This window comes from Strongylocentrotus purpuratus, unplaced genomic scaffold (assembly GCF_000002235.5).
Source record: "Strongylocentrotus purpuratus isolate Spur 01 unplaced genomic scaffold, Spur_5.0 spur5_scaffold_5, whole genome shotgun sequence".
NCBI lineage: Eukaryota > Metazoa > Echinodermata > Echinoidea > Camarodonta > Strongylocentrotidae > Strongylocentrotus > Strongylocentrotus purpuratus.
Genome location: NW_022145611.1, coordinates 13172420 through 13191160, shown reverse-complemented (window position 1 = coordinate 13191160; position 18741 = coordinate 13172420). Strand labels below are relative to the sequence as shown.

At 34.7% G+C, this 18741-nt stretch overlaps 3 protein-coding genes and 1 long non-coding RNA gene across 5 annotated transcripts in view; all 4 read right to left on the bottom strand.

Annotated features, from left to right (window-relative positions):
- Positions 1-1582: 1582 nt before the first annotated feature.
- Positions 1583-3136, bottom strand: LOC115929448. The gene is made up of 3 exons (XM_030998364.1): positions 2707-3136; positions 2372-2473; positions 1583-1812 (listed from the first exon to the last, which is right to left on the bottom strand). The coding sequence occupies exons 1-3, from the start codon at positions 3085-3087 to the stop codon at positions 1717-1719; spliced, it is 579 nt and encodes a 192-aa protein (XP_030854224.1). The 5' UTR covers positions 3088-3136; the 3' UTR covers positions 1583-1716.
- Positions 3137-7550: 4414 nt separating this feature from the next.
- Positions 7551-8453, bottom strand: LOC115929573. The gene is made up of 3 exons (XR_004066553.1): positions 8309-8453; positions 7928-8048; positions 7551-7679 (listed from the first exon to the last, which is right to left on the bottom strand). It is a non-coding gene; the product is annotated as an uncharacterized LOC115929573 (long non-coding RNA).
- A 529-nt stretch (positions 8454-8982) lies between these two features.
- On the bottom strand, positions 8983-10340 carry LOC115929509 (transmembrane protein 145-like). Its single transcript, XM_030998590.1, has 4 exons — positions 10274-10340; positions 9769-9918; positions 9432-9510; positions 8983-9163 (listed from the first exon to the last, which is right to left on the bottom strand). Exons 1-4 carry the CDS (start codon positions 10338-10340, stop codon positions 8983-8985), a joined length of 477 nt encoding a protein of 158 aa, XP_030854450.1.
- A 4624-nt stretch (positions 10341-14964) lies between these two features.
- LOC579656 (N-acetylated-alpha-linked acidic dipeptidase 2) overlaps positions 14965-18741 on the bottom strand; it is a 36559-nt gene continuing 32782 nt past the window's right edge. For both annotated transcript variants that reach the window (XM_030999073.1, XM_003723546.3), the window contains exon 18: positions 14965-18628. In XM_030999073.1, coding sequence (XP_030854933.1) covers positions 18421-18628 — 208 coding nt within the window. In that variant the 3' untranslated portion in view covers positions 14965-18420. The remainder of the gene's footprint in view (positions 18629-18741) is intronic.

Below are 18741 nucleotides of genomic sequence, written 5' to 3'. Positions count from 1 at the left end.
CAGCATTACATAATTCTAATTCTATCATAGGCCTTTGAAGAAAAAGCTACTTTGTACGTTTATTCTCGTCAGTCGTCACAACGTGTAATTACAATTAACAAGTATCTTTGAATCCATAAATTGATAAATGTTCACACCAGTTTCGACTGTGCATTAACTTACTTTTTTTAATCCGGTTTTTGGCGTTTGGTTATGGTTCCTCGCAACTCATGCATCGCAATACATATTTAAATCACAGAAACCCTCCATTTGAAGTCGAGTACATTAGCATATTCAACAATATTGAGTCGCATCTAGAACTCTGATCATGACTTGCATCCTGATGAAATAATAATGAAAGGGGGAATTCTACCACGGGCCAAATCGGGAAAAGCGATAGAAAAGTTATACAAATATCCATATTCGTTTACAAAATTTTTGAAATGATGTACATGTACTATATCAAATTAATTTGAGGTTATCTGCAGCAGAGAAGTTACGAGGTGGGAATATGTGCTAAATTGTGCATATATACCTAATCGTTTGGCGAAAATATAAATAAAAAAGAATTTAGCGCTTTCCACAGAAGTCTCTGAGCACCTTTTCATCAAAAACTTCACAATTGATGCATATAACAATTTTAAAGATTTCCAGGAGGTTCCTGTTATAAACTTCTTTCACTGGTGTAAATATAAATTCACGAAGATCACAAACAGACAGAAAACGAGAGAGCAAGAGTGGTCGCTTGTAAAGTGCACCTCTTCCTCCATAATGTAAGAAAGAAAGAAAGAAAGACAAAAACATAACAAGAAAAAATGAAAGAAAGAGAGAGAGGGGGGGGGGGGAGAGAATATTATATTTGCACTTCCTCCCATACTCCTTTCATTCTATGTTTTTGATCTCTCGCTAAGGCTGGTGCCCTAACCAAACAATGACTGAAATCACGCTACGCCATTGCTCTGGAGCATTAAGATAAACACCACGCATACACTAATAAAAAGCGACTGGGACGAAGGTTTGTTTTATTGAATTTTTATTGAATTTGAAGAATACAGTTACATGAAAATGAAATGATCTGCTTTCGTACAGCTAAATGTATTTTCTGGTTTACTTGAATGTTAAACAGAATACGATGGTCTTTAGTTTTGATATCATGCACAGTTGTACACATATATCTTTAGTAATTTTTCTATACACAGTGAAAATATTGCATGAATGTGTCCGTTCATTTCATCAATCTATGATTGATTGTGCAAAGTGTACTGTTCTAAAAGTACATGATCTTAATACAGTACATTCGTACTTCAATACAGCGAGAAAGATATCAATTTGAATCTAGCACTGATGTGACATACCAAACAAATACATATTTTTAGTATACACTGATAGTCATATTTCAGATCATTTTCATAATTTCAATAACTTAATGATAATTATATATTTTTTCTTTAATTTTGTAATTTTTGTATTTTTTGGAGTATTTTCTTTTATATATATATTTTTTGTGTTTTCTTTTATATATTTTTATCATTTTTATTTCAAAAGTTCATATTGGATTCAATGTGGTTCAACATTTATTCCAAATAGAGCCTAAAATGTTGGAAGGTTTGTTTAAGATCTAAAAGTATCCGGGTTGTTTGTAAGTTTTTAAATGACAATCATAGTTGAAGTGAAGGTTTGTTTATGGTCCAAAAGTATCCGGTTGTTTATATCTTAGTTGAAGCGATGTGTTTGTTTCTAGTCAGCATTAGCAGGATTGTTCTTAGGCTTGAGTTTTCTGGCAAGCTTGAGAAACTTTCTCAGGCGCTTCTTCCTGGTCTTAGGATCCATAATCTAAAGTCAGGGAGACAGGGAGAAGGGAGAAGAGAAGAAAAATATAAAGATGGAATAAACAGAGGACCGTTGATAGAAAGGTTGTAAAGAATGGGGTAGTCAAATAAAACAACAATGAAAGGTAGTTAAAGATGGAACAATGTAAAAGGTATGAACCCCATGTTTTCTATTTATCTGTCTGGCATTATGGCATCAATAATGTGTTCAACGTTTTTGATATTGTCTCTTATTTGTATAAATATTCAAATTATCATAGTTGGTTATTTATGGCAGTATCTCAGCAATGAAAGTAATGAATATCATTTTTACGTAACCATGGTTAATTCCCATAGTAAGTGTACAGTTCTATGAAACCGTTGTAAAAGCACTTTAGGGATAAGAATTATTTTGTATTTTTGTTTCTCAAACAAACTAGAGCTTTTAATAATAAGAATAATATTAATAATGCGACAATATAATTTAAACAAAATAAGCAGTGAAAATATTATTACAAAAAATAGCATTTACTGACAAAATTTAAGGATGTAATAACACTGGCAGGTGTAATTATGAGGCTTACCTTTTGAGGCTCATCAGAAGGAATGGTGTCAGGGATTAATGCCGGGTTGGTCGGTTTGGCGAACCTCCTAGAAGATGGCTCCTTCCGGGTCTTTTTAGCAGGCTAGAGAAGAATAAAATGAAATGTTTAAAAATCAGTTTACATTCAAGAATCTTGAAATCTGCAAATGCATATATACTTTACACGTTGCATGCCTATACAGTAATCAATGTCTAAGAAATAAACTTTCACTCATTTTTGTTCAAGATGAGAGTGCATACCATACAGAGATGGATAATTCATTGGCACAAACCATAGAACAAATGAAGTTTTAATAGATTTCGATTGAAAATCACCTTTGGAAAGTCTCCTCCATCAGTAGCAGGTAGCCAAGCCTGGTCTTCAGATCTTCGACCAATAGTCTTCTCAGTCGGAGCAGTTGGATGTCCATGTGCTCCTGAATCCTGGAGGATTTTCTTCAGGGTTTCTACCTCTACGCTGCTACTGGGGGTGATCTTTGGAGGCTCAGGTTCCTGAAACTTGACAGGTTGTGCAGAGATTAGTACTGGTGAACACTTCGAGTGCTCGATCTCCAGAGGCTCGGTCGTCCAGTTTAAGATCTTTGGTGCTGGGACCGGGAACTGCATCTTCAAAGGATGAGCAAGAGGAATCTTCGATGGCTTCACATGATCCGTGGTCCAGGCAGAAAGCTTGGGCTCAGAGACTTTGTCCTTCATCTTGATTGAGTCAGATGCTGTGCCAGAAGTGACACCTTCGTTAGTTGCACCCAGGATTTGAGGGAATAGAGCAGCAGATCCGGATCCCTGGATGGTCTCGGTCTTCAAAGGCTTATCAACCGATTTGACAGTGATCAGTCCAACATTGTCGGTTGGTTTAGTCAAACCCTCGCTCTTAAAAGCCTTGTCAGCAGATCGGGATTCTCTAATGGCCTTGGTCTTGAAAGGATCATCAACCGGTTGGACAGCGATTAGTCGAACATTTTGGGTGCCATTGGTCAGGCTTTCACATGGCATCTGAACACAAGTGCTGGATTGAGAAGCGGTCTTGATCAGCCCACGATCAACAGCTGGTTGGACGGTAAATTGCCGAACATTCTGGCTGCCGTTGATCAGGCCTTTGCTTTCAGACATTGTTATGTCACATTCTGATTCCCCAGTGGCTCTGGTCTGGAAAGGCTTTTCAACGGGTCCGATGAAAGATGTGGATCCTTCAATGGTCCTCTTCTGCAAATATGGGTCAATAGCGGGTTGAACCTTGATAAGTTGAACATTAGGAGCACTGTTGTTCAGGCATTTGTTCTCAGGTATCGCTGTATCAGATCCGCATACCCCAGTTGCCTTGATCTGCATGTATCGATCATGAGCTGGTCGGACAGTGATTTGCTTCACGTTCTCAGACACCTTAGCATCAGATCCAGACTCACAAGCGGACTTGGTCTGCGAATGCTCTTCATAGAATTTTCCGGTTATCAGAAGCACATTCTGAGGAGACTTGGTCAGTGGAACAGCAGATCCAGGTCCTTCGATGGTCTTAATCGGAGAGGACTCAATGGGTTCCAGGGGTGGTGTGATCGGTAGCAGGAAGCTGTAACCAAGTGGTCTGACCTGTTATAAGAATGAACAAGTTCAAGATTATGAATAACAATATTCAAGTATTCTTTATTATGCATATTTATATGTTATTTTGTACTCAAAACATGAATACGACCTAGCTGAACATATATGTTGAATATAAATTGCATTATGTATTTCAAAACGAGAACAGCAAAAGAGACGGCATTTCCGCAATTATACTGAAGGAGTATTTGGATGATTTGAATTTTAATCTATAACGTTTAATATTTTACACATCCTTGTTATTATAGTATTCATGAAACGTGAAATATCTTGATATGATTTCATTTGAAATATAATCTTAGATGTGAATTCAATTACCCTGTTTACAGCATATGTCTTCTCCTGCTTGTGATCTGCCACGTCCGTATCAGAGACCTTGGAGGAAATCGGGACATCCTTATGGAATAAAATAAAATATATAACTTACATTGCATTATTCAATACATTTAAGTTCGGTATATTAAAAGGTTCATATGTTGTTTTTTCTTTTTGCTTTTGCTCCGTTGTTGTTGTTGTTGGTGTTGTTGGATTTTAACGGATCTTGGCAAACAAAAATCACTTTGTGTTGTTTAAAACAGGATATGTATCATTAATGGAAAAAGTCCAAACAGAAATATGGCATTATTGTCGGTATGCAATACATATTGATCAGTTTTGATCCTAAGGAAAGTGTTTTGAATTCGATATTTCTGAGACAAGATGTAATGTAAAAACAGAGATAGTGTAATATACATACCTGTTGTTTAACAACAAATATATGAACACCGATTAATTGCATTTACACCAAGACAAGTTTGATTTAGTATACTATTCATATATTCAGAAGCTCCTTACCGGTTGTTTCTGCACAGAAAAGATAGAAAAACCTCCTTTCGGAGCAGCAACCTTTAGATTAAAAGAAAAAAAAAAAATTGAATAAAAAACAAGTTGAGATTAAATTGCGATGTCTAAACGGGCATTATTCGAGGAAATGTTAATCAATTTACAAGCTACTCTTTTCGATTTAAAGAAAATCCGTCTTTAAAAAAAAAATCTCAGTTGTAAATTTGGTAAAAAAAATATTATGTGAGTGAAAGTAAAATTTTAGATTTTTTTCTTTGGTTGCTTTAATTATCAAATTCTCCAACGATATAAGCCTACATTGTAATATATCAATTCATTATTGAAGTGAAATTTTTTCAGAAATTTTAATTTGGAACTAATTATACCTTTTTGCAAGAGTAAAATTGCTCCCGTTGTTCTGGTACGATTGGATCAGGGACCTTAGCGATGGAATCAGGGACCTTAGCCTCCTTAGGAGGAGTCAGAGCGTCCTGTAAGAAGTATACAATGTTAATATCTAAATTAGATAGCTATGTTCGCATGATAGAATTAAATGACAACACAGAATAAGACGGAATATGCATGCTTTTGCACAAAGAACAATCATCTTAATTGTTAATACACTTCTTTCTCTTCTTCATCTTAATATTGTTTTCCTTCGTCTTCTTTATCCCCCTCTTCTTCTTCTTTCTCTTCTTCTTTTTCTTTTTCCTCTTCTTCTTTCCTTCTTCTCATTCTTCTTTTAAAGTTTCTATAACAAAAGAAAATATATGAACACATCAATTTCATCAACATTTTGATGAGATCTTCTATTATCTAAATTCCAAACATTTCCTACATGTACATTTATATATTCTGAAGGTACATACCGGTTGTTTCTGCGCAGCAAAGATGGAAAACCCTCCTTTTGGAACAGCAGCCTAGTAAAGAGAAAAGATTCCGGATTCAGAAGGAAAACAAATCTTATCCAAACATAGATTTTTTCTTCTATTTATCCTCTTTCGAGGGACTTTATTTGTTTATATCATAAAATAACAGCTATTTACAACAATGTTTATATACAGAATTTATGCAATTGTAACATATATTATATAGTACAAAAAATGAAACTAATGTGACAGAATCACTAAATAAGGTATTGAAAATATTTTTGCTACTTTTTTTGTATCAAATATCATTTGATTACATTTCATATCGAGATAGGTGCGAATTTCTACCTTTAATTTTTGTATCAAATATACAGCATGTATCTAGTGCATTTTTACTTCCAAAACATTCTCTATATAGTTTCTATAGATAATAAACTTAGCAAAGTTTAAAATAAGATTGACAACATTCATTTCTCTTCTCTCTATTTCATGACCTATTAAAATAATTTTTTTGTTCAAAAAAGATTCTTAAATTTAACAAAGGATCGATTAATTATTTGAATACAATCTTCAAAAAATTGTTATGAGATCTTCCACTACCTAAATGTCAAACATTTCTTCTATTACTATATATATATATATATATACTCTGAAGGTACATACCGGTTGTTTATACGCAGAAAAGACAGAAAACCCTCCACTTGGATCAGCAACCTAGTAAAGAGAAAGGATTCCAGAATCATCAGGAGATCTCAATCATAGATAACTTATTTTACAATGTCTACAGATATTAGCATTTATCTAATTAAATGATTATATTTGTTGTTACCCTTCTAAAATTATTACATTCTTTTTACAACTATTATCATTACAACAAAATGTTTATTGCTAAGTTGTAATCAACATCAAATTTTCATATCATCAGAACTGAAGAAATAATATGGACAAACATCTGCACGATGGGTGTAATCATGTTGAACATAGATCATACATATTATTTGGCGCAATGTAAAATAAAATATTTTTATATACCGTAAATAAACCGACTGCAGCTCGGTCTTTCTTCGAGATATTAGACAGGGATGAAAGTGCCTTATTCCTGGTGGCAGGAATATCCGATGGCGGTGGACTACTGTAGCCCTGGTCATCTACAGAAGCAGACACCGTTGGTATAACTGTACAGCTGGTAGAAGCCATCATGGTCGGTATTACAGTCGGTTCAGCAGGTAAGGGTGGTCGAGGGAGAACCAAGCATTCATCCGAGTTGAAGGGCAACTGAGAGAACGAAATATATATATATATATATATATTTACTTAATTTTCAACACAGTAAACAAAAATGATTATGGATTAATTTTGCTCTCGATCAAAATCTAAGTTGAAATTTCATTTATCCTTTTCATCGTTTTTATTCTTTGAGCCTTTATTAAAATACCGCGCTGCCTATTTCTTCTTGACTCAATTATTTTGAAGCTAGATCTTCTCCTCTTTCTGTAATTCCTGCTTCTTTTTCTATAAATTACTCCAAAATAAACTTCTTAGCCAAACTTTAATTCAGTCGGTGTATCTCTTTAAAAAAAAATAGCTTAATTTTTACAATTCTTCTTCTCTGAAGACACCATCGCTGTCTAGAGAAACTATGCAAACCCACTCACATATTTGTTTTGATTTGTTTTGTTTTGTCGTTTGTTTATTCTAATGTTATTATTATTATTATTGTTATTTTATTTTATTTTATTTTTTTATTTTTTATTTTTTTATTTATTTATTTATTTATTTTATTTTTTTGGGGGGGGGGGGGGGAGGGCCTAGAATTTCAATTTGTAAGTATTAGTGAAAAATCATAATAATGAAAATGAAAAATACCACGGGAGTTAAGAAGTGCTCTGGTTCATCCGGAATAGTCAAAGTCGATTTCTTCTCAGTCTCGAAGATAGAATAAAAGTCGCTCGATGGCTGGTAGATGTTCTCTACGTCATCATCGACATCACGGAAAGAAATCTGAAACAAAGATGAAATTATGAATAAAAATAATTACCTGATGGTTCCAATGTCCTGTAATATTCGTGGTCAATTCTACATTTTCTCTTATTTTCTTTCATTCCTTTTGTTCGATATTTTAGGGACCATTTTTGTATTTTGTAATCTAAATATATACCCTTTTTTGTCGTAGAATCTGTTGTTCTGCTAAATTTCTATTACGATCCTCGGAGAGGAAAAGGAAGATTAATAATGTCCATGATGATTACCTTGCCTGCTCGCAGATGGAAAGGGAACCGTTTATTAAGACAGTCCGGTCGCGTTATAAACAGGAAATAGACGTGTCCAGTAAAACACATCGCCAGGTCGATTCCGTTCCAGATATTTGGACTGTGAAGAAAAAAATGAAAGTATAGTTGACATGTGGCGTTACCAATATAGAATATTATTTACATGAAAACATTTATATTCATTTTTTGAAGAATAGACAAGTTTTTTTCATCATAATCAATTTTATAATTTTCTATTGATAAGCACAAGGGATAACTCGATATATACTTCATACAGAGCTAACAACCTTCTTGCTCTTAATTGACATATAAATTAATTTATGCATTTTTATGTAAGAGGCTAATCATAAAAATATATACCTTCGCAGAACTGGGTAGATGTAGAAAGATAACAGCCGATATGTGGGCTCAAGCAGAAACCAAACACTAAAGAATATAGTGAATGGTAAATAGAAGAGCACCTTTCTCGGGTGGTTCTTGATTGTAAAGACACAGCCGTAGACGAATATAATGCAGCCTGTGTTGACAGAGAGGAGAGAATAAATTTAATTACTGAAAATATATTGGCCTATTCTATTATTAATTCCATATTGATAAACTCATACTTCTATCTATGAAACGACCTTTTTGAGTAGACTAAATATGAATTCAATATTTGTGTTATGGAACAATAAAGATAATAGTAAAACTATTCTTAAATATCAATAGTTTATTTTCTGTTGACTATGTTGACTCATTGCAATATTCGTATCTGATCGTCCTTCTCAAATCGTATTCTGCATTTAGGGTAATACAAGTCATATATCATGATTGCAATAGTGTTACTTTGGACTATCATAATTGCACTCTTGTTTTGTTTTGTTTTGTTTGTTTGTTTTACTGTTGTATGACACATTTAGGAGCGTAATTTTGATAGGCTGATAGAAAGGAACCTGCCACTACAAATATAATTCAGTGGTATCAGTTAGATGGCGGTGATTTTCACGCCAGACCGTTGTATTATCTTTCTCTTACACCATGTTTACAGCTAATCACTATCCCTTACCAGTGAACTTAATACCGATCAAACCAGCTGCAGATACTGACGTCATACTAGCGATGATGTCTTGGGGGTCAAGGAGCACACGTTGGTTAAGGAAGACCACAGTGTATGCTGCCACGTACACCAACCCAAACACTATCATCTTCACTGTGCCCAGAAGGCTGATCCGAGCTCTGTTAGAGGGGAAACATGAATTTCATTATGAACAATCTCCATCATCACCACCCATCATTATCATCATTAACAACATCTTCAAAGTCATTATCATCTCCATCGTCATCACATTCATCATCATCATCACCACTACTGTAATCATAGTCAATATTATCATCATTCTCATCATCGTCATCGTAGTCATCAACATTATCATCATGCACCCTGTTTTTGTCAGGCTTTGCTTAAGATGTAAATATGAAGGGGGTTGTTTTATTAGGCACTTACCGAGTGATAGAAAACCCCTTCGATACAAGCAGCAGAAGACTCACAAAGAGAATCGTAGACAGCCACGAGAGAATCTCAGCTGTAGAGATTGGAAAAATAAAACATTCCAAACGTATAAATTAATGTTACAATAATAAACGGCTATGGCTGTACATTTTCGCTTCCCCTTCTCTGTATAATTACCTTCTTGAATTACCTATTTTCACTAAAATACTGGTTCAAAGTGGATGCAACCCTAAACAATAACAACACATTAAGCACACACAAACAGACATACACAAATTGTTTGAAATAGCGTTTAGGTTAATATCAACTTTCAAAACTATATAAATCTTACCCATGTCTTGAACCTTAGTTATTTCAAGTCCAGTCCGGGCAAACCTCGATAAATGGATGTTTAGAAGTAGGAGAGACACTGCCTTGCAGAGAAGACTGCCGTAGAACAACCGATAGGTTAGGTGGAGCAGTTTCTTCATCGACAAGACGTCTAGAAATAAAATTTTGATTACATAAGTATTTATGAAATGAAAGTATGAACAAAATAATGAAAAGTACCAGTTCGGAATCATTAAAATGAAAATATCGACAAATATTGATATGTGACAATAGCAATATATTTATTTAACTGAAAATATTAAGCCAAGATATTAAATTGAATAATCATGAATGATATTAGATTAATGCAAACTAATAAATTTATCCAATTACAAAGAATGATAATTACGAGTCAGACGATATGAAATTTATTTAGTGGATTATTATTACGAAAAGTTGTAACACTACAAATTATGTGTGAATAACGAATATGAATGTTTCATTAAAGATCATTTTCAGATACTTACATCTGAATCGAGTAGCCAATACCATCATCGACACGTATCCAAGAAAGAAAGCCAAGTCAGTTTCCATTATGACTATAAGTTCAAATGACAAAATCTAACTATTGTAAATTATGCTAAGAATAGCAGACATATAAACTTATCAAACTCACCAACATCATCATCGACACGTATCCAAGAAAGAAAGCCAAGTCAGTTTCCATTATGACTATAAGTTCAAATGACAAAATCTAACTATTGTAAATTATGCTAAGAATAGCAGACATATAAACTTATCAAACTCACCACTACACTGTTAAGATGTAAATGCTTATCTTATCATTATGCAGATGCATTTCTTATATAATCTCGAAACAAGAATTTAATACTTTGATTAACTAATCAGTTAAAATAATATTAAATGACGAGAAAAGTAACAAACCAATCATCATTCATTATCAATCAGTCAATCAATCAATATATATTAGTAAATGTCTGCAATCAATAAATGATGTAAACATTTCAAAACGTGGAAACATAATGAATAATCTTACATTTTTGATTCTCGGCAAATTCTTTCATGAGACCGTTGTTTCCATTAGTCATATGGAGTGAATACGTGACGTTCCTTAGTCCTTCTCGGTTGCTTCGGCAGTTGGTAAGATGAACGAAGTAAGTCTGTGGGCGCTGTCGGGATGCGAAGTCGATGAGACCACGACAAACCAGCCACTGAAAATGATTTAAAATTTGCGAAAAAGTTATAAGGAAGGTAATAACATTTTCATAGATGTTCATTGAAGAATAATGAACGAGTGCTTCTCCCTTAACAAATATTTCATCACCACCAAAAACAGCTGGTATTCTTCAGTACTACTTCTACTTCTACTACTATTACACTTATATCTTCCTACTATGGGGTTGGCAAAAAAGGCTGCCCCATTGAGGAAACAAAACATGAAAGTGGAATTTTAGCACCCCCCTTTTAGACACCGTCTTGGGAGGGCAGTATACATTGTCGGCTTCATACTCACATTAAAGCCAGCATCATCTGTCTCCATGTGACAAGCAGGATCAATACCAGTGAGCTTGATTTTGTAATCCAGGTCTTTCACACGATCTATCTTATCCCGACAGGTCTATCGTGAACAAAAATATATATGTTTGTTATCATAAAATATTCATGTAAGTTTAAACAAAAACGGAAAAAATCCATTGTCCCATACATAAGAAAGTTAAAGCTCTTTTAATCCCCCCAAAAAATTCAAAACTTAATAAAAAGAAAAGTAACAAAAACAAATGAATGACTAAATAAATTAATCAAAATGAAATAAAACACACAGAAAGAAAGGAAAAATCTTTAGAAGCCCAGGGTAACTAAAATACTAATTACATCCTATAGTCAAATGCAGAATGAAATAAAGAGGAAATTCGAAACTGTGCATCATTGCATTAAAACTTGAAACACAGACGGAATTATTATCATTTGTTTTAAACGAAGATTTTTAATTTTTTTTATTTAGAAATCAATACATGAATCATGAATGAATTTGATTGGACATGAATACATATATAAACATATTACCAGTCTATCTTCGTTCGGTCTTATGCCTCCCCACTGTCCATAGCTTTCGTCAAATATGACGAGTCGATAGCAGCATTGGTCCTATAGAAACAGCCGCCATATAGTAATTTAAGACAAAGAATATAATATTGTACAAAATGCTGCAAGCGAATGAGTTCATTATACCATTTATCCTCAAAAGTGAGTTGAGGCTGTATCAATGCTTGTGTATAAACAGCCTCCTGTATTATACTTCCATATTGCACCCCCACCCCCCCCCCCCCCCCAAAAAAAAATAATTATTAAGAATAACAAGTCATCATCTGTCACACGAAGTGCTATCATAAATATGAGAATCCTTCATGAGACACATTGCGAAATAATGAAGACAAAGCGAGTCACGAATATTCATATCCGACTTGTATAAAGTTACGAAGTTGAGCTGTTTATGATTTTTTAGAACTAAAAAATTCTGCAAGGCGCACAATTATTTATAATATTGGATATATCATACCCTTGATTCGATGCATCTATTATGTCTAACTCAATTTGATATGGTTGATTTGCATCAGAGAGTGAACAAATCAGGCTATCTTTGAGTCCAATGATTAGATAACTTACAAATGTTATAATCACTTTTTGACGGTATGTCAATGAAAGTTGAATAGATTGTACGACATTCCAAAGTTATGTTATTCTTCATGATTATCATCAGACAGCAAAAGCACAAACAACCAACATACAAGACCATCAGCAATTTCATATCTGACCAAAAATACAGCAGCAACCTTAATATATTTTGTAAACAAATAATATTTATTATGAATGCGAATAGCTATTCTGCAAATTGGATGTATTGTCCGTTCTACTTACAGCAGGGTACTTGATGGTGTAGTTAATGACATTGTCTTCCGTGTTCAAAAAGTAAAAGTAACCTAAGAAGGCAAAGTCCTAGAAGACAAAAAGGAACATAATATATATAATTCGCTCCGATATTCACCATTGTTACATCTTAAATGAATATACAGGCATTTTAAACATGCTTGCCATAATAGTCTTTTAGTCGATTTTTTACAGTTTCGATTGCACCTATATACTCTAGTTTTAAGAGAACTATATAGACAGCATAAAATTGATTGAATATTTTTATTGTTTCTTTTGTGATGTAGTTTGTGATAGTCAGCACTACATCGTGACTTATGGATCCTGCCGAGTATCGTCGTAGAAGTAGAAGTGTATAAACGATCGGATTTTATTACCGAGGCAACCAAAAGTGAGCTTTAGGCATGCTTGTTACGACTTAAATTTGATTTGATGAATTGTCTTTAAGTTACTAGCTGTTAGACACAACTTATTGATAAATTGAATTCGTATACTTTTCCCCCTCTCTCTTTTTTCCTTCTCATATCATCCCTCCTTTTCATCTCATTTTATCTCTTTTTATCTCTCTCTCTCTCTCTCTCTCTCTGTAGGCCCTACGTGCATTTTATCATTGTTATTATGCTTTGCAACCCACCTCTTTAGTAGTGATTTCCCCGCGCTTGAATTTGGCATCTGCATTGCCTGAAACAAGCAAAATGCAGGCCAAAACCAGCACGAAGAATTTTCCAAGTTCCATAGTCGATCTTTGGGTTAAACAGCTTGATTCACTTGATATTCTAGCGAATTACATTCAGAACTCAACATTGGTTTCGATCGATGAGAAGCTTGAATAAAGTTGTGATAAGTTGGTAGCAACGCGCTTACTATTACAGTCATTAGCCGAGACCGTGTGCGCGCTCAGGTAGTGACGCAATAATGAATGCGCGTTAAAAACTTACTTCCACCATTACGCAGGGTCTATAAGGATATAAGGTTGGGAGAGGGTGTCTCCTTCTCAATGTAAGGAAATTCGGCATATTTTAAATATAAGCTTTATATTCTAGACCCTAGTACATGCCTTCCGAACTAGTTTATTGGAAGCGCCAAAACGACAAGAATTTGTAGTTGAAGTGCCACCCTGTATGTTTGACTGTGCTGCGAGGGAGCGTAGCCGAAAATGGATGGGGTCGAGGGGCAAAGCCCTAACGGGGGTAGCAGGGGCGGAGCCCTCTGAAACTTGTGGATTTTAGGGCATTCTAAAGGCCCAAATGGGGCATTTTTAACACCATTTCATTCCACAATAAAATCAATCCTAATTTCATATTGATGTGCAAAAATTAGTATGATTGCTGGGTACAATTACACTGGAGGTTAATTTATTATGTAGTTTTTTGGGTGCCTTAAACACGGGAAATGTCAAAATAAAGTGAAAATCAAACAAACAAAAACAAGATGTTTCCAGAGATTGGCAATGTTAAAATTGGTAGCGCATCGTAAGCTTGTTGTTTAGAGATTAGGTTTAGAGTCGTATAAAATGGTAAAAAAAGATAAATACCCCCCCCCCCCTCTTTCTTCCTGTTTTGGGTTCAAATTCGACTGCAACTTCTTGATTTAGCTGAGTATTCAATTCTAAAATACATATTTTCTTTCTTTCTTTCTGTTTTTGTTTTGTTGTTGCAACAGTCGCGCGCCACTCCGACTACCCGCAAGCGCCGCCAGAGAAGGCCTGCCCTAGTAGAAGAGTGGAAGGGGTATTATAGTGGCCGTTCGCAAGAAGCAGACGGGGCAGATGCCTCTATTATTTAACAGGGCGGATCGGGGGAATTGCGCTCCCGACCCATACATGCCAACTGTTCAGATTAAAGAGGAACATTCCTCTTTTTGGGAGAAGATAATTATCATTTAATGCAGGTGTTCCTCTTCCTGTACAAATTTGTCTGTAGTATTGAATAGGAGAGTTAGGATTGTTCCTCCTTTTTTTGAAAATAGCATAATTTGTACAGATTTCTGATTTTCAAATGTTGGCATGTATGCCGACCAGACCACCAAATTTGACCTACGTTTGATGCAAAATTCTGTGTCTGGGGGGGGGGGGGGGGGGGGGGTAACATGACCTCAAATGCTTTTTGAACCTTTGTTATTCCCCCCAAGGTTAGAAAGGGGTCCCCATAATAATGGGTTAACACTATTCTCGTTTTAAGCTGCAGAACAAAATTAATAGAATCATAACCCTGTGAATGCATTGAATGAATGTGAATGCATTGAATGAAGAAACGATATCAGAATCATTCACTTTCTGGCTATATATGCATATGTGCATTACATTTTAATTATTGAATAAAAAGGGAATATAGAACTTGTACACAATATTCACGACTTCATAAATATATTTCCAAATCTTGATATAAATGTTCTTGATTATTTCATAATCATATAAAATTACCCACTTCTGATTTCTTAAGATTACATAAAAATGAATACACACGCATTTCCGAGGCACTGTAATCATTTCAGATTTCGCCTAAATAAACAAATGTTTGAAAGGGAACTACAAATGCTAATTCAATATACATATTCTTCTAAATTTATGATGTACTGCAGCTACATAAAAGAATACACATCAATCTTTTTTCTGTACCCAGTTAACATCGCTTTTATATGAAATCATTATATGCTATAAAGCGAGGTAAACCTGCCTGAATACAAAGCTATGAATAATATGAATATTACAAGGAGAAAGTTATAACTGTACATGGCACATTAATACTACTAAAAGGCAATGCATGTTTATTCCTATAAAAGGCTCACTGTACTAGCTGTGTCCAATAAGTGAATCCATGTCAACGTTTATTGTACATACTGAAGGCAATTTTGAGAAAAATATTGTCCCTATTTTCAAGAAGTGACGGCAGTGAATGAAAATCGCATACACTTGGCTTGCAGATTTTCCTCACTACCGTCACTTCGTGAAAACAGGAACGATATGTAGGCCTATAACTTCATTCTGATATATCAATTAATTCAATACCAATATATACATGTATAAGGTGGTGGGGATTCAATTTGCAGGCACACGCCTTTGTCATTTATTCACATATGAATTAAGCATAAAAGACTACTTGCATAATGCTTGTACTGTACCGAAGTGCGACGTCACACTGACCAAGTTGTCAAGGTTGCTGGTTCCAAACAACGATGTGCTAAACTATGGTATGGTAATTGCACCAGCGCCAAACACTTAATTTGCCCTGCTCCAGCCCCGTTGCTTGAATGATTATGCAGAGAACCTCATGCGCAGGCTCTGTCGTTTGGAACTAGTAACCTGGATTACGAGCACATATGACTCTAGCACTTAGGCGGTCTATGCATGTATTGTCAAACAGAATTAGAATAGGCTCAAGTCATCATGATTTTGTTGTGACAAATGTAAGTCTGAGCCTGGTTGAGACTAGTTTGAGAGCATACAGAGACACAATAAATGTAAGCCAGACTGGCACAGGCCACACATGCATGAATGGCATACTAAAGGTATATAGCCTGTTTAGCGCCAGAAGGGCACTAACCCTGTGTAAAATAATATGAGTTAATGCCTTTCTGGCTCCAAGCAGATGATATTATCAATATAGAGAAAGTAGTCTACAATATAATTCACTAAAAACATGGAATATGAACACTCAATATACACATCTCCATGATCAGAAGGAAAAAAATGGGATTAGCAATAATATACAACTGTAATATCAATTTGTTTTCCCCATGTGACACTTGCATCACGGTCGTAATATGGACTGCACGTATGTTCTCCCAATTTCTTTAAAAAGCAACAAAATGTGTTTATTATTAAATGTTTGGGGGAAATGCTATATAATGATATGAACACTTTTCATGGTAAGTTGGCTGATTATAAGTACTGTACGGGTAGGCAAATTGGGCATTCTATGATTACCAGTATTTAAAAGAAGTCATTATTTCATCAGTGGGATGGCGTGTATTGCACATTTTGTACATATCAGTTACTTCATGGTTATTATTTTATGAAATGAACTATGGAATAAGGTGTTAGAGAATGAAAAGTTGGGGAAAATACAGAATTACTATAATGTCTTCATGAACCACCTTTCTTTTTAATTGCAGGCTAAAACAGGTTGAGATTGTAAAATCTGGCAATGATTATCCATAACTATTTTACGTGTACATATGCTTTTCAGGATATCATCTGTGCATAAATATTATAAGAATTAATATGCAGTTTTTCTTGATTACATGCTTTCATGAAGAAATAAAGTAAAGAAAATTTATGGCACATGCACATAACATATACAATTTATTTATGTATTTATAGCAAAACATAAAGAATTCACATGTGACAATATGTTGTAACATGCCACACAATACTATATGAAGCAGCAGCATCGAAATACACCAAGGAGTTTGCGGAATTAATGAATTGTCCAAATAATCATGGCACAAATAATACAAAGAATTCATCAGTCGAGTAAATGAAAGTACAAAACAATGTCAGCTACATAAGTGGATACATATATTTAAGCACCAAAAATAAAAGGGCTAAGTTATTACAAAAAGTCACGCAAATTGGCAATTGAGAACACACTTCCACAGGTGGGTAGTTCCACATCTATGAAGTCAGCACTTTTACAACAATGGGTCTATGAAAAGATGGTTTAAAATTCACATTATGCTTTAATATAATGTAAGAGAGAGAAGAAAAATCACAAATTGAATACAAATCAGCTAGATGACCACAGAATATACATAAAATCTAGAATCACATGATTCATTAAAAAAGGGGACCAGTAATTACTGATCAAGAACCATTCAAAGGTGTCTGGCAGCTCTATGACTTTGTATCAAGTCAATAAACTATTGAGTAGCTTTCATGGGCCATCCACATCCAAGTTAGATATTCACTCTCTCTCTCTCACTTGTATACTTAAGTATCTCATGATCTAAATGTACATTATACTTCACAAATAAGATAAACCAATCAAATGTGGCACTTGATTTTATGTAAAAGATAATTGATACAATTTCTTTTAATTGATTGAATACTATGCTGAAGACTACTCAGAACAGCACATTATAGCATAATCAGCTTTTATAACTGGTGAATAACAAATCTAGATAGTCTCTAAAATACAGTTTAGGTAGTATGCCATCATATTACTCACAAAATTAGTGCAGAATTCAACTTGCAGCTAAGCTTGATTATTACACACAAAGCATTTCACACAACTTGTATTCCTTAATGAGAGAGAAAAAAGAAATTGCCTTTTCATTTTCAACTTTAATATTCTCCATGAAGAGGGGTGATCATCTGTTGGTAATAACAGATTCATATGCTGTGTGCTCCTCACACATGTCGTAAATCCGATTGGAATCTGGTGTTCTAGTATTAATGAGCCAGTAAATCATTGATATATTGTGGGGCCTAGAAAATGAAAAAAAATGAGAGTACACAAACTTGATGATAACCAAACACATTGGAAAGTTTCAATCTTATTGTAAGATAACCACACTCAGGCGTATGGTCAAGCCCAATGTAAGTTTCGTTCTTTCCTCATTTCTCAGCTATTTTTCATCTCCTAACAAAATAAATTGCCATATAAACAACTATTTATCTAGGCAGTGACATTTGCGATTTTATATTAGTGCACAGATTGGTAAAGTGTTCCTTTCGCATGATCAAAAACAATGAAAATTTTATGAGGCATCGGTCTAAACGTCATTCTTAGTCTCGATGAAGAATGTCTACATCTTTGAGTGTGGAGGCAGCAGACTGCAACGTGAAGGCAACAACAGACATGTGTTGTTTCAAGGCTTCCCAATCGTCGCTGACATCACCCTCAGGGTTGTTGATATCGAACATGAGATCTACAATGCCCGGGAAGGCATCTCCCTTGTAGGCATCCTTGCTGCTAGGAGCAAACACAACATGCCTAAGAGGAGAAGAAGAAGGTAATGAGAAATAATAGAATATGGTCATTGTTATATGAAGAAATTACATGATGAGAGGAATGATGGTGATCCTAGAAAAACTTCAAGGACTACA

Coding starts and splice junctions, on each gene's coding strand:
- LOC115929448 (XM_030998364.1), bottom strand. CDS start 3,087: ATGAAGGACAAAGTCTCTGAGCCCAAGCTTTCTGCCTGGACCACGGAT. Junction 2,474..2,706: donor ATGGAGGAGACTTTCCAAAG/GTGATTTTCAAT, acceptor ATTCTTCTCTAG/CCTGCTAAAAAGACCCGGAA. Junction 1,813..2,371: donor CTTCTGATGAGCCTCAAAAG/GTAAGCCTCATA, acceptor CCCTGACTTTAG/ATTATGGATCCTAAGACCAG.
- LOC115929509 (XM_030998590.1), bottom strand. CDS start 10,340: ATGGAAACTGACTTGGCTTTCTTTCTTGGATACGTGTCGATGATGGTA. Junction 9,919..10,273: donor ATTGGCTACTCGATTCAGAT/GTAAGTATCTGA, acceptor TTTTATTTCTAG/ACGTCTTGTCGATGAAGAAA. Junction 9,164..9,431: donor AAGGGGTTTTCTATCACTCG/GTAAGTGCCTAA, acceptor CCCCTCTAACAG/AGCTCGGATCAGCCTTCTGG.